The sequence below is a fragment of the Odocoileus virginianus genome, chromosome 15 (assembly GCF_023699985.2).
Source record: "Odocoileus virginianus isolate 20LAN1187 ecotype Illinois chromosome 15, Ovbor_1.2, whole genome shotgun sequence".
NCBI classification, from domain to species: Eukaryota; Metazoa; Chordata; class Mammalia; order Artiodactyla; family Cervidae; genus Odocoileus; species Odocoileus virginianus.
This window is the reverse complement of record NC_069688.1, coordinates 46,742,568-46,758,238: the sequence shown is the minus strand read 5'-3', so window position 1 is coordinate 46,758,238 and position 15,671 is coordinate 46,742,568. Positions and strand designations below refer to the sequence as shown.

Genomic DNA, 15,671 nt, shown 5'->3' with positions numbered 1-15,671 from the left:
TTGTCTCATGCATCCAACCTGGGCTGGTGATCTGTTTCACCCTAGATATACATGTTTCGATGCTGTTCTCTTGAAACATCCCACCCTCGCCTTCTCCCACAGAGTCCACAAGTCTGTTCTATACATCTGAGTCTTCTCTTTTTCTTTTTTTGCATATAGGGTTATCGTTACCATCTTTCTAAATTAAACTTTATCTCTTATTTATTTTTGTGCTAGGTCTTCGTTGCTTGCGGGCTTTTTTCTAATTGCAGCAATTGAGGGCTTCTCTCTAGTTGCAGGATGTGGGCGTCTCATTGTGGCAGCTGCGCTTGTGCCGCACAGGCTCTAGGGTGCTTGGGCTCAGTAGTTGCGGTTTGGGTTTTAGAACACAGGCTCAATAGCTGTGACACACAGGTTTGGTTGCCCCATGGCAGGTAGGATCTTCCTGGATCAGGGATTTAACCTGTATCTCCTGCATTAGCAGGCAGATTCTTTACCGCTGAGCTACCAGGGAAGCCCCCTTCCACCATGTCTTGATCTCATCCAACTCAAGCCTAGACCTGTCAATGTGTTTTTGTGTTTAAATAATTTTATGTAGGAACATGTTCTGTATTTATCTTATAATTACAGTAAGCCCAGAGAATTGCTTTTATAATCTCTGATGTCTCTGGTTGTTGAACTGCCCATGTGATTCTCTTAATATCATTTTTGCAACAACGGATTTATCAGTTAAAATATAATATTTTATCCAGAATTTTTACTAAAATGGAAATATTTTATTCACAAAATTCCAGTTTAAAGCCTTCTCCTTTTAAAATAATCCATTCAATTTGAGCAAAAACATAGTTATTTAAGTAAAAAGTATGTGTTTAAATTAAAAGTGAAAGTGATCATCTGAAATTATATTTAAAAAGAGACTGAAATCAAGTCAAGTTTTTATTATGGTTTTGGTTGTTCATTAGTAGGTTTTTTGAAGGCTGAATCCACCTTGAGTGTGGATTCTACTCTTAGATAAGGCAATGTGGGAAAGAAAATCCAGCCAATGGAAGAGGGTAACAAAGACCACCCCCCCTACTCCATCACCATGGGAAGAAATTCTCATCACTAACGGAGAAGGTGAAGGGCCAGGCCAAGCAATGTGGGAGAAGAGTTTCCTTTTCCCATGAGCTCTGCCTTTGGCAGCAAGGACCTCTAGATTGGAAGAAGGGGTGGAGGGCCAAAGATGGCCAGGGCTTTCCCTGGTTCGAAGACTTCTGCAATAAGCACGGACATGTACGGCTCAGTGTTCCATTTCTTCTCAAATAAAATAATTAACGTTTTGAGTTTTGCCAAAGTTATACAAATGAAACTTAACTAGTTCTACAAGTGGTGATGGTTTAGTCCCTAAGTTGATGCACTGTAGCCTCCTCTGTCCATGGAATTTTCCAGGCACGTATACTGGGGATTGCTGTTTCCTACTCCAGGGGATCATCCTGACCCAGGGATCGAACCTGAGTCTCATGGCCTCCTGCATTGCAGGCAGATTCTTTACCACTGAGCCACCAGGGAAGCCCAGGTTTACTACTAATAAAAACATAGGTCGGTACAACCTCACCTCCCATCATTTCGCCTCACCTAGAGGAAATAAGTTCTGTCTCTTAACTGTTATTAACTGCCTGAAAATCGGGCTTCCCAGGTGACGCTAGTGGTAAAGAACCTGCCTGCCAATGCTAGAAGACATTAAGAGATGCTAGGTTCGATCCCTGGGTCACAAAGATCCCCTGAGAAGGGGACGGCAACCCACTCCAGTATTCTTGCCCGGAGAGTCCCATGAACAGAGGAGCCTGGCAGGCTACAGTCCATGGGATCACAAAGAGTTGAACATGACTGAAGCCTCAAAATCCAACTGAATTGCTCCATTCCCCTGGCCTCCACACTATTCTTTTTCTCCTTTCAAGGGGAGTGAACTCTGATTCTGAGTTTCGTGAAGTTTACAAATTTTAGGGACTCTTTTTAAGAGAAAGTTGGATTTCAAATAAAAAATTAAATGGAACTCTAAGACTTAAGCTTCATTAGCTTCACAGTAAATTTGCCACTGCCTTCCAGTGAAAACACACAAGGTCTATTGTTTGAAATTATCCTGTCTCCCAATCCACATACCATGTCTGGAACAACAAATCTCTCAATAATTTATATGTAAGTTGTTTCCAAAAGCCCACTTCCTCCATAAAGTCTTTTCTATTGAACAGCAAAAGCAGTCATATTTCTTTCATTCTATTTTCTCTAAAATTTAATTCTGTATTTTCCTTCACTTATCACCCTGTAACACATACTTATCCCACTTGGTTTGAGGCAATTTTAGAAAATGACATATAGTCATGAGCAGCCCATGGAGCACAATTAGGAATAAAGTTGGCTTTGCATATCAAATGGCATTAGTTATTATCTAAGTCATTAAGTTTGAGGCAGAAGTCCTTTCCTAGGTGCAAAAAGCTTTAGGGAAAATATTATTTCTATTATTTGACTTAATATAGCTGCTTTGCTATAAAAAGAGGTAGAATACTAAATTTTGAAGATGACCAGATGGTAGGTAGTGAAGCCACTAAAAACAAAAGCAAGTAGGGTAAAATCATAGACACAAAATGTAACTTAAAGCAGTAGCAGAGCTGAAGCTATTTTTCTTTAGCATTATGAAACTCTTTCTTTGCAAATGACAATTCCAGAGCTCCAACGAGGCACTCTTATACATCAAACTGTCAGGAAAATATGTGGCTCTCTCCTGCAGTATCATGTTACTACCGAAATTTTTATTTTCCTGTAATATGGGAGGTAGTAATTAAAAGGTGTATTATTTCTGGCCAACCATAATGGATACAACCACAGCAAAAGGTTAATTGTTTTGCTACAAACACTGCAGTAATTAGCTTTTAAAGCAGGGCTGGACAGGCAACATACTTCAGGTGAAAGTTTTTAAATAAAGGTTATGCTCAATGTTGTGATCATGTGCTGTGCTTAGTAGTTCAGTCGTGTCCAACTCTTTGCGACCCCATGGACCGTAGCCCACCAGGCTCCTCTGTCCGTGGGGATTCTCCAGGCAAGATACTGGAGTGGATTGCCATGCCCTCCTCCAAGATGTTGTACCTGTAGACTCCCCTAAATTAAGTCAATAAGCCATCAAATTCACACGTGTCACCTGTAGGGACCGGAGCCATGTGGAGCTCTTCCAAAGATTAGACCGAGAAGAGTTTAGGCAGAAACTTCAGGAGGGAAGGTCTGGTGCAGCCCAAGTTGCTCTCTTTCCCTCTGTTCTCTTCTACGCCTCTGTTCAGCCCAGACTCCTCTAGCAGGAATCCCCCTAATGCTGTTTGCTCTTCAGGCCCTAACACCTGGGGAGCAGTCACAAGCAGACCTATCCACATGTCTGCAGACCCCAGGCAAGAGTACAGAGGAGGGCACTGTACTCTATTTATTTTTTTATTGAAATACAGTTGGTGTACAATCTTGTTAGTTTCTGGTGTACAGCAAAGTGACTCAGTTATACTAATATATATATACATACTCTTTTTCATCTTCTTTTCCACTATGGTTTATTACAGGTTACTAATATAGTTCCCTGTGCTATACAGACTTTGATGCTTATCTTTTATATACAGTAGTTTGTATCTACCAATCTCAAACTCCTAGTTTGTCGCTCCCCAACCCCTTTTCCCTGCTGGTAACCATGTAAGTTTGCTTTCTATGTCTGTGAGTATGTTTCTGTTTCATTAATAAGTTCATTTGTAGCATATTTCAGATTCCACATATATGTGACATCATACAGTATTTGTCCTCTTACTGACTTACTTAGTATAACAATCGCCAGGTTCATCCATGTTGCTGCAAATGGCATTATTTCATTCTTTTTATGGCTGAGTAGTATTTCATTGTGTATATATGTTCTCTGTCTTCTTTATCCATTCATCTGTTGATGGACATTTAGATTATTTCCATGTCTTGGCAATTGTAAGCAGTGATGCTATGAACACTGAAGTGCATGTATCTTTTCAAATTATAGTTTTGTCTAACTACACACCCAGGAGTGGGATTGCTGGATCATATGGTAACTAGTTTTTTTGGAATCTGCATACTGTTTTCTGTAGTGGTTGCACCTCTATGTTTACATAGTTGAAAGTTATAAATCAAGCTAACAAACTGTTAAATAAAATATGTTCAGTCTTTCTACCTTTATCCTAAGATAAATTTTTTTATTATGTGTAAAGCTAATTTTAATGAACATGGGCAGACTCATGGGCATTTTAATGAGTATGGGCAGTGATGAAAAGATTTAATTATTATTGTGAGTGCTTGCAAAGCCTGATGATGGGCTGTAGATGTTTGGATAAGTAATATTAATAAAATAAAAACACATACAACTTACTCTATTAAATTTATTTTCTCCCCTCATTTCAGCAAAATAACTTAAGGAAGTTGTTATAACCATACTTTTCATATAGCCAGTGTTCTATTAACAATAATGCCAAGCAACATAATATTGTAGCTTTGGAATTTTTAAATTTAATTTCACCTTTTGGAGAAACTTTTTTCTGCTCAGCAGCAGTTGAAATTGCCAACAAGATTCTTAAAAAAATATTTATTTTAGAAAATGAAGAATTGCGGTTTCTGTTCTGGCATGTAAAGAGTATAGAAGCCATCATGTCATCCTAACAAGTAAAAAGCTGAACAAACTGAAAATCAACAACTCTTCTTAGATCTGTCAGGGAATTGAGATCACAAAACAAACTGCTGCTCCTAAAACTGGAGAGACAAATGGGTAGAAACAGAGAATCACAACTTACTGGAGCAGAAACCCATGGGCAGAAACCTCCAGGGGAACCAGTAAGGGGTATGAAAAACCTGAACTGTCATAGATGAATCTCTGGAGACTCAGTGCCAATGACTCTGAGAGTTAAAAACTTCATGGAGACCTAGTGTTTGCAGGATACCCACACTTCTGGGGGTTTTATCTTCTGAAGCTCTACCAGATTCTCACAGTGAATATTAGAAAAAAAAAAAAACAACCCTCACACTTCTGGCAGGGTGGAAAGAAAAGGTAAAATTTTGAAACATGCTAGAGAATTCTGTTTTTAACAAGTCCTACCCTCTAGAGAAATTATTTTACCAGACAATAACCTTTGGGGTTTTCAGTTCAGTTCAGTCACTCAGCTGTGTCCAACTCTTTGCAACCCCATGGACTGCAGCACACCAGGCTTCCCTGTTCATCACCAACATCCAGAGCTTACTCAAACTCATGTCCATTGTGTCAGTGATGCCACCCAACCATCTCATCTTCTGTCATCCCCTTCTCCTCCCACCTTCAATCTTTCCCAGCATCAGGGTCTTTTCCAATGAGTCGGTTCTTTGCATTAGGTGGCCAAAGTATTGGAGTTTCAGTTTCAGCATCAGTCCTTCCAATGAATATTCAGGACTGATCTCCTTTAGGATGGACTGGTTGGATCTCTCTGCAGTCCAAGGAACTCTCAAGAGTCTTCTCCAGCACCACAGTTCAAAAGCATCAATTCTTTGGTGCTCAGCTTTCTTTATAGTCCAACTCTCCCATACATGACTACTGGAAAAACCATAGCTTTGGCTAGATGGACATTTGTTGGTAAAGTCATGTCTCTGGTTTTTAATATGCTGTCTAGCTTTTCTTCCAAGGAGCAAGCATCTTTTAATTTCATGGCTTTATCAGAGCCTAACTGAAGTTTTTAACTGTTAAGAACAGAATTCTCTAGTATGCTTCAAAATTTTAGCTTTTCTTTCCACCCTATCAGAACTGTGAGGGTTTTTTTTTTTTTTCTTCTTCTTCTAACATTCACTGTGAGAATCTGGTAGAGCTTCAGAAGATAAAACTCCCAGAAGTGTGGTATCCTGCAAACACTGGGTCTCCATGAAGTTTTTAACTGACCTGTGAAGAGAGAAACACTCCACGGCAGCCCTCTCTAGCCATACTATCCCACCTAATGCGTGTATGAGCTGAGAAGTTCATAGATCAAGATCACAGGCACACTAAAGACTGAGACCTAATCAGAGATCTATAGGATGCTTCCCCCCACCACCACCTTAACATCACAGCACTAAAGCTTTGCTTACCCAAGTTTCTTTCACCCAGTACATCATGTCTGGCTTTTAACAAAAAGTTATATGGCATATCATAAAGAAAAAAAAAAAACCCACAATATGAAGAAACAGAGCAAGCATCAAATCAGATTCAGATATGGCAGGAATGTTGGAATTATCAGACTAGAAATTTAAAATCACTATGATTAATATTCTGAGGGCTTTAAATGAAAAAAATTGACAACAGGCAAGAACAGATGGATAATGTAAGCAGATAAATGGAAACCCTAAGAAAGAATCACAAAAAAACATGCTAGAGATAAAAAAAAAAAAAGTGTAACAGAAATGGACTCTTTAGTAGACTGGACAGAGTTGAGGAAAGAAGCTCTGAGCTTGAGGATATATCAATACAAACTTCCAAAACTGAAAAGCAAAGAGAGACAAAAGATTGAGAAAAAAATTGAATAGAATGTCCAGGGACTCTGGAACAGCTACAAAAGTATAACATATATGTTTTCAAAATACCAGAGGAGAAGAAAGAGAAAAAGGAACAGAAGAAATATTTGAACAAATAATGACTGAGAAACTACCTCCATATTAATGTCAGACACCAAACCACAGAGACAGGAAGTTCAGAGAACACCAAGCAGGACAAATGTAGAAAACAAAACATTACACCTAGGCATGGCAAATGCACATTGTAGAAAATTCAAAATAAAGAAAAAATCTTGAAGCCAGAGTGGGGGCGTGGAATCATACTTACGGAGGAGCAAAAATAAGAATTAAATTTTACTTCTCAGAATTCATGCAAGCAAGAAGAGACTAGAATGAAATATCTAGTGTTAAGAGAAAAAAGAAAACCTGCCAATCTAGAATTCTGTATCCTTCAAAATCATCCTTGTAAAGCTAAGGAAAAATAAAGACTGTTTCAGCCAAACATTGAGGGAATTTGTTGCCTTGCAAGAAATGTTAAAATAAGTTCTTCAGAAAAAAGGAAGATTATATCGGTCAGAAACCAGATCTAATAAAGGAAGGAAAAGCATTAGAGAAAGAATAAGTGAAGGCAAACTAAAACCTTTATTTTTCTTATTCTTTGTTGGTCTAAGAGAAAGTAGTTTGCTCAAAATACTAATAGCAACTACACATTCAATGATTATAGCTTATGTATAAGTGAAATGAATGACAGCAATGATATAAAGGGTGGGAGAGAGGAATTAAGAAACTTTGTTATTACAAGGCACTTGCACAACTCCTGAAATGGCACAGTGTTATTGGAAAGTGGACTTGAATGAGTTGTAAATACATATTGCAAACTCCAGGGCAACCATTAAAAAAATAGTAGGAAAAGAAGTATAATTTATATGCTAAGAAAAGAGAGAATGGAATTATACAAAACGCTCAGTTAAAACCATAGAATGGCAGGGAAAAAGTGAAAGGCAAAAATAGCAACAAGACCAAGGTCAATGAATAGAAAACAGCATCCAATGTCAGATATTAATCCCACCATATCAATAATCACTTTAAACATCAATGGTAGAAATATACTAATTAAAAGGCAGATGTTATGAGAGTGGATCAAAGCACAAGCCTCAACAGTGTGTTGTCCACAAGAAATCTAGTTGAAAAATAAAGACACATATAGGTTAAAAGTAAAGGAATGGAGAAAGATATGCCACACTAATACTAATCAAAAGAAAGCTAGGCTCCCCTGTGTCTCAGCGGTAAAGAATCCACCTACCAATGCAGGACATAGGTTTGATCCCTGGTCTGGGAAGATCCCACATGCCGCGGAGCAACTAAGCCAGTGCACCACAAGTTGAGCCTGTGCTCCAGAACCCAGGAGCCACACGAATGAGCCTGCTGAACCCACCTGCTCTAGAACCCGTGCTCTGCAACAAGACAGGCCACCACAATGAGAAGCCCATGCACCACAGCTAGAAAGCAGCCCCTGCTCACTGCAACTAGAGAAAAGCCCTCGCAGCAACGAAGACCCAGCACAGCCAAAAATAAGTAAATAACTAAATAAAAGAAAGCTAGAGTAGCTATATTCATTTCAGCAGAGCAGACTTCCAATTTATCTTAGGTATGCAAGACTGATTCAACATTTGAAAATTCATGCAATCCATCACAGAGAAGGCAACGGCACCCCACTCCAGTACTCTTGCCTGGAAAATCCCTTGGACAGAGGAGCCTGGTGGGCTGCGGTCCATGGGGTCGCTAAGAGTCGGACACGACTGAGTGACTTCACTTTCACTTTTCACTTTCATGCATTGGAGAAGGAAATGGCAACCCACTCCAGTGTTCTTGCCTGGAGAATCCCAGGGACGGGGGAGCCCCGTGGGCTGCCGTCTATGGGGTCGCACAGAGTCGGACACAACTGAAGCGACTTAGCAGCAGCAGCAATCCATCACATCAACAGGCTAAAGAAGAAAAATCATGTAATCATATCAATATATCCAGAAAAAGCACTGGGTGAAATCCACCACCCATTTAAGATAAAAGTTCTACTAAAGAACCTATAGCTAACATCATTTTAAATGCTAAAAGCTTTCCTACTACCATCAGGGAAGAATATTCCTTCTCATTATTCTTTATCAGCATTGTAGTGGAAGTCCCAGCTAATGCAATGACACACACACATACACACAAAAGTAAAAGGTATACAGATTGGATGGGAAGAAATAAAACTGTTTCTGTTTACACATGACATGACTGTCCATGTAGGAAATCTGAAAAGATCTACTAAAAACACCTGTAACTAGTAAGTGATTATAGTAAGGTTGCAGGATACAAGGTTAACATAGATCCCATTCCCTCCCTATATGCAAGCAATGAACAAGTGGATTTGAAATAAAAAATACAATCCCAATTAAAAACAAACAAAAACTCCAATACCATTTACAAAAGTATATCAAAAAATGAAATACTTGAGCATAAACCTAACAAAGTGTAAATAAGATTGCTATGAGGAAAACCACAACACTGTGATGAAAGAAATCAAAGAAGATTATCATTATCATCTTTCTAAATTCCATATATATGTGTTAGTATACTGTAATGGTCTTTATCTTTCTGGCTTACTTTGCTCTGTATAATGGGCTCCAGTTTCATCCATCTCATTAGAACTGATTCAAATGAATTCTTTTTAATGGCTGAGTAATATTCCATGGTGTATATGTACCACAGCTTCCTCATCCATGTTTCAAGAGAACAGCATTGAAACATGTATATTATCTAGAGTGAAACAGATCACCAGCCCAGGTTGGGTGCATGAGACAAGTGCTCGGGCCTGGTGCACTGGGAAGATCCAGAGGGATCGGGTGGAGAGGGAGGTGGGAGGGGGGACCGGGATGGGGAATACATATAAATCCATGGCTAATTCATTTCAATGTATGACAAAAACTACTGTAATGATGTAAAGTAATTAGCCTCCAACTAATAAAAATAAATGGAAAAAAAAAATAAATAAAAATAAAAATAAAAAAAAAAGAAAGAAATCAAAGAAGAAACAAAGATACTTGATGCTCAGGGATAGGAAGACTCCATATCAGCAAGATGTTAGCACTTTCCAACTAGTGCCTCCCAAATCTCAGTTCTGTTCAGTTCAGTCACTCACTCACGTCCGACTCTTTGCCACCCCATGGACTGTGGCACGTCAGGCCTCCCTGTCCATCACCAACTCCAGAAGTTTACTCAAACTCATGTCCATTGAGTCAGTGATACCATCCAACCATCTCATCCTCTGTCATCCCCTTCTCCTCCCGCCTTCAATCTTTCCCAGCATCAGGGTCTTTTCCAATGAGTCAGCTCTTCACATCAGGTGGTCAAAGTATTGGAGTTTCAACTTCAACATCAGTCCTTCCAATGAATATTCAGGACTGATCTCCTTTAGGATGGACTGGTTGGAACTCCTTGCAGTCCAAGGGACTCTCAAGAGTCTTCTCCAACACCACAGTTCAAAAGCATCAATTCTTCGACGCTCAGCTTTCTTTATAGTCCAACTCTCACATCCATACATGACTACTGGAAAAACCATAGCCTTGACTAGACAGACTTTTGTTGGCAAAGTAATGTCTCTGCTTTTTAGTATGTTATCTAGATTGGTCAAAACTTTTCTTCCAAGGAGCAAGTGTCTTAATTTCATGGCTGCAATCATCATCTGCAGTGATTTTGAAGCCCCCAAAAATAAAGTCTGTCACTGTTTCCACTGTTTCCCTATCTATTTGCCATGAAGTAATGGGACCAGATGCCATGATCGTAGTTCCCAAATCTATTGAGATTCAATGAAATCCCAATCAAAATCCCAACAAGTTATTTTGTGGATATCGACAAAATGATTCTAAAGTTTATATAGGGAAGAAAAAGACCCAGAATAGCCAACACAATATTGAGGAAGAACAAAGTTCGAAGCTGATACTACCAACTTGAACTCACTACAAAGCTACAGCAATCAAAGTAGTGTGGTATTGGTGAAAGAATAGACAAATACATCAATGGAACAGAACAGAGGACCCAGAAACAGACCCATATAAATAAAATCAACTTATCCTTGACAAAGTTGAAAAGACCATCTTTTCAACAAACAGTGCTGGAACAACCAGATGTGCACATGCAGAAAAAAGAAATCAATGTCACAAATCTTACAGCTTTCACAAAAATTAACTCAAAATGAATCACAGACCTAAATTTAAACACAAAACTATAAAACTCCTAGAAGATAGCATATGAAAAAATCTAGAAGTCCTTGGGTTTGGTGACAACTTTTTAGATATAACACCGAAGGCACAATCCATGAAAGAAATCATTAATAAACTGTACTTCATTAAAATCAATTAGCTTTTGCTCTAGAAATATGAGGTCTAGAGAATTAGACATTAAACCACAGACATGGAGAAAATATTTGCAAAAGATATGACTGATAAAGAACTGATATCCAAAATATACACAGGACTCTTTAAATTCAACCATAAGAAAATAAAAAACTCAATTAAAAACTAGGCCAAACACCTTAATAAACGTCTCACCAAAGAAGATATTCAAATGACAAAAAAGCACATGAAAAAATGCTCACGTCATATTTCATCAGGAAAATGTAAATTAAAACAGAGCTATCACTAAATACCTATTAGACTAGCCAAAATCCAGAACACTAACAATAGCAAATGTTGGCAAGTTGTGAAAAAGCAGGAACTCTCAAGCACTGCTGGTGTGAATGTAAAGTAGTTCAGCCACTTTGGAAGACAGTTTGGCACTTTTTAAAAAAAATATAAAACTAAATATACCCTTACCACACACACTGGTTCCTTGGTATTTACTCAAAGGAATTGAAAGCTTCCTTCCACACAAAAGCCTGTGCACAGATGTTTATAACAGCTTTATTTATTCATAAGAGCCCATACTTGGAGTCAACCAAGATGTCTTTCAGTAGGTGAATGTGTAAATAACCTGTGGTCCATCCAGACAATACAATATTATTTATCACTAAAAAGAAATGAGCTATCAAGACACAAGAAGGCATGAAGGAATATTACTCCATCAAACAGCCTGAGAGGCCAGTCTGAAAAGGCTACATACTGTTTGACTCCACCGGACTTAAAGAAGGGAATGACATTCTGCAAAAGACCAAACTTGGTGACAGTAAGATCTGGTGATTTTCAAACGTTAAGAGGGAAGGAGGGATGAACAGGGAAGCACTGTGAGATGATGTGTGGCACAGCTGGGACTAAAAACTGGGTTGACTTCCAGAGCAGTTCAACTTTCTAATACGGTTCTGCATCAATAAACCACAGGACCTGCCAGGCCTGAAATCTCATTGCCACCTGTGCCTCCAGTTAGTGACCAGACACCCTGAATTAATAAAAGGGGTTTTTGTTTGTTTTTTTTTTTGTTTGTTTGTTTGTTTGTTTGTTTTTAGGACATACCCAGGAAATTACCCACCCTCCGTCTAAGGTCACTTGGGCAATTGACTTTATAGAGCAAACTGGCCCCGTTTAAGAATTCTTGGCTCCTGAAATTCGAAATAACTGGGTTTTTCTAAAAGTAGTTTTATCTGCGAATCAATAAGAACTTCAAAAAAAAAAACCCTTCTAGGCTGAACCCCTGCGGAGGGCACAGAAGAGACGGCGAGGTGGAGGGGGCTCCGCGGCCCCGCAGCCGAACCTCGCCCCCGCGACACCGTTCGTCCCTGCCGGGTGGGGCGAGCCCGGAGCCCGAAGCCAGACCCGGACGGCGCGGCGCGGGTGGGGCCCGGGCGGAGAGCCAGGCCTGCCGCCGCCGCCGCCGCGAGCCGGGACCTGCCCGTCCGACCTGGCGGCGCTGTCTCGCGGGATTGCTCAGCTCTCGCCCGGCCGTGCGACTCCCGGCTCCCGTGGTTGCCGGAGTCCCGGACGCTCCCTGGAGCCGTCGCTGGCCGCGGGGGGACGGTGGGCTGGACTGGGACGGGGAGGAACGGGTGCCTTCGACCGCCGCCCCAGGTGAGGTTCCTCGGGCGCCAACTGGGCGAGTGGCCGCGGGCGGGCGGGCGCCGGGGCGAGCGGGGCGAGCCGGGCGGGCCTCGAGGGGTGCGGGGTGGGCGGGGGGGGGGGGGGGGGGCGCGCTCCGAGCCGCAGGTGCGCGAAAGGCTGCGGCCGGACGGTCCGCGCTGGCCCGAGGTTCCCAGGAAGCTGGGGCGCTGCGATGCTGGTCCCCACGGGGCCAGGGACGCGGAGCACGGCGCTGGGCCTGGGGCAGGTGCCCGGGGGTGGGGCGCGTTGCCCTGCGGGTGTGTGTGTGTGTGTGTGTGTGTTGGGGGGATGGGGTGCGGGGGTGCGACGATTCGTGGCTGTGTGTGTTTTGGGGGGATGGGGTGAAGGGGTGAGTTGCCCTGCCCGGCGCTGGAAGCCGGGACGTACGTGTGTGTGTGTGTGTGTGTGTGTGTGTGTGTGTTGGGGGGATGGGGTGACGGGGGTGACGATTTGTGGCTCAGTGCCCACAGCTTCCCTCCCACCGCAACTCCGTCGGCCTCCCGGGAGAGCTTTGCTCATTTTTCTTTTCAGTAAGATCACCCCCGCCCCCCACAGCCTTTTGAACACTCGTTTCGCTCCTCCGCAGTAGGAATCCTGTAAGTCTCTCTCTGGTTGGCCTTTTTAAAGACAAAAAAAGTTCGTCTCCAGAAGAGTGCCACGAAAGCTGGTCCTTTAGAGTCTTTAAAGAATTTAAGAACTCGTGAGATCTTAAGGAATTTCCCTGGAACTCAGTTTCCTTGTGCGTAATAAGACGCCCGACGGGGCCTTTTAGATTTTACAGTTCTGTTAATCCTCGTTAACCTGTTCCCAACCCCACCATTTTCTCCACCTCACTCGTCCAGTGCCCCGCTTTTACCCTGGGTTCCGTACGGCGCGAACCTCCAGTCATCCCGTCCCTAGAGATGAGATTTCCTCCGCAAGTCATAGATTCTGCGCCAGGGCAGGTGGAACAGTAATTGACGGGACAGAATTTTCCGTCGTTTTCCCGGTGTTAATTACCTAGCATGAAACTCTGCACTTTGACGTTTGCGTTTGAGTCGATAACAAATGTTGCTGATACACCCTTTCGATTGTTTTTACAGTACTTGACCCAGAACTCATTTTCAGGAAAAAGAGCTTCCTTCAAAATGGTAAAATAATCAAATGAGGAATTTGAACATTTTATCTTTGGATGGAAATCTGAGAATGAAGAGTGATTAATCCAAGCCATGTGGTAAAATTAGGAATTTGAAGAGAATGGAAACATTTATATTTTTGTGGACATGTATTTTTCTACCCCTGGTAAGAGGGCACAGTCTTTTCACCTGTGAACCAATTACTGTTCCCAGATGTATGAAAATGGCCTACAACATGACGTTTTTCCCTAATTTGATGGGTCATTATGATCAGAATATTGCTGCTGTGGAAATGGAGGTAAGTAGTTCTTCATATCTTTATGGAAGAATTGTTTGTGCTCTGTTCTGGAATAAGCTATAAATGCAACCTTTTTTTTTTTTTTTTAAAAGATAACAGTAAGGGATTTCTTCAAGTTGTAAATAAGTCCTACTTTGAATAAATGCCTTTGAAAATTAAATCTCCCTATTGACTTAAATTTGTGTACATTTGTGGCTTTGTTTAGTGGATTTGAATAAGATAGGGTTCATTCTCTATGAATTGTAGTTATGAATGATTTTGAAATATCGTGCACCTGGCAGATATTTTGCTCTCCTGAGTCAATTTGGTAGTTCCTCATGGTAAAAAATGTGAATTCTGAACTTTTATTAATTCATTGAACATATAATCTTCTATTGCCTGGACCAAAGTGCTTGGACTACATGTATTTTCATGAGTAGTTGTTATGTTCACTTGGGCCTGTTTGTCTGAAGCAAATCAGTGACTAGAAGATTTTGGGGATTTGGGGGCTGTAGATAGTGTTTTGCTAAGAAGTGACTTTTTAAAGTATAGTGCCTAAGTAGTCTTTGTAAAAAGAAAGAAAAGAAAGTGAAGTCACTCAGTCATGTCCGACTCTTTGTGACCCCATGGACTGTAGCCCACCAGGCTCCTCCCTCCATCCATGGAATTTCCTAGGCAAGAGTACTGGATGGGTTGCCATTTCCTTCTCCAGGAGATCTTCCTGACCTTAAAAGAAACCACACATCAGGGGAGGAGCAGAGTGACAGTAAAGATTGCCGCAGGTGCCTCAGTTGCCTGCCTCTGGTTTGCAGATATGCAGATGGCTTAGGGAGGTGTGGGAAGAAAGAGTTACCTGTAGAGACAGGAACCTGTCCTCTCCTACAGATCTGTTAGGATGATAAATCTTGTGAAGGAAAGAAGACAAATGTTTTTGTAGATTTTCTCCAGAAAGGCTGAGAAAGGTTAAGGCTTATTTCCCTCAGATTGTTTCTAAGAGTTGAAACCCTGGCAATTTTAATATAGACACAGCTTTAAAAACTGACTAGCCTTGATTTTGCAGTCTTCCCCCTGTTGTTTAATTGAATAGTTGTCCAGCTACCTCATTGTAGACTCTTGTCTGAAATAGGAGGGCTTTTGATTACTGAGTAGAAGTACTTTTAAAAGATATGGCAAATTATCAATGTATTACCATAATCTTTCAGCAGATTTCCAAAGCAGTGCAAAATTGTCACTTTGAGCACTGAACAGATGATGTGGTGAGATTTCCATTGGCTAATCAGAACCATTTTGATCGTTTAATCTGATTAAATCATGTAGTGTGAGTAACTTCAAGAAATAACTATAACATTCATTCGCATTTTCTCTGTGTTTTATAACATTTCTTATAGCTTTCTTAAAAAATTTTTTTATCTGGTTTCCTTTTTGTGTAATAGCTATATACATTTGAAGTTAGAATTCTGACATTGACCTTAAAATTCAGATTCTTTAGAGTTCTTTATCATAGAGAAGTACCATTATGAATATATAGAGAGAGGCCTCCCTGCTATTAGATACTGAAGTTTTAAGATGATAAGAATGAGTTTTTGTTTTATGCATGTCTTTTTAAAGCCAATTGTTTCTGACCCCTGAAAGAGTTATTTTTTTTATTTACCTAGCTTCTTTCCCAGGTAGTTTTGTGTCTGGACATACCCAAGAAATGTCCTCCTTTACTTGATTGCTGAC

The 15,671-nt window shown here is 40.8% G+C and overlaps 1 protein-coding gene across 2 annotated transcripts in view; it reads left to right on the top strand.

Annotated features, from left to right (window-relative positions):
* Positions 1–12,311: 12,311 nt before the first annotated feature.
* Positions 12,312–15,671, top strand: part of FZD6 (frizzled class receptor 6) — a 35,447-nt gene continuing 32,087 nt past the window's right edge. Inside the window, exons 1-2 of one of the 2 annotated variants that reach the window (XM_070477310.1) lie at positions 12,312–12,527; positions 13,640–13,970. In XM_070477310.1, coding sequence (XP_070333411.1) covers positions 13,794–13,970 — 177 coding nt within the window. In that variant the 5' untranslated portion in view covers positions 12,312–12,527; positions 13,640–13,793. The remainder of the gene's footprint in view (positions 12,528–13,639; positions 13,971–15,671) is intronic. The other variant, XM_070477308.1, reaches the window with a different exon arrangement.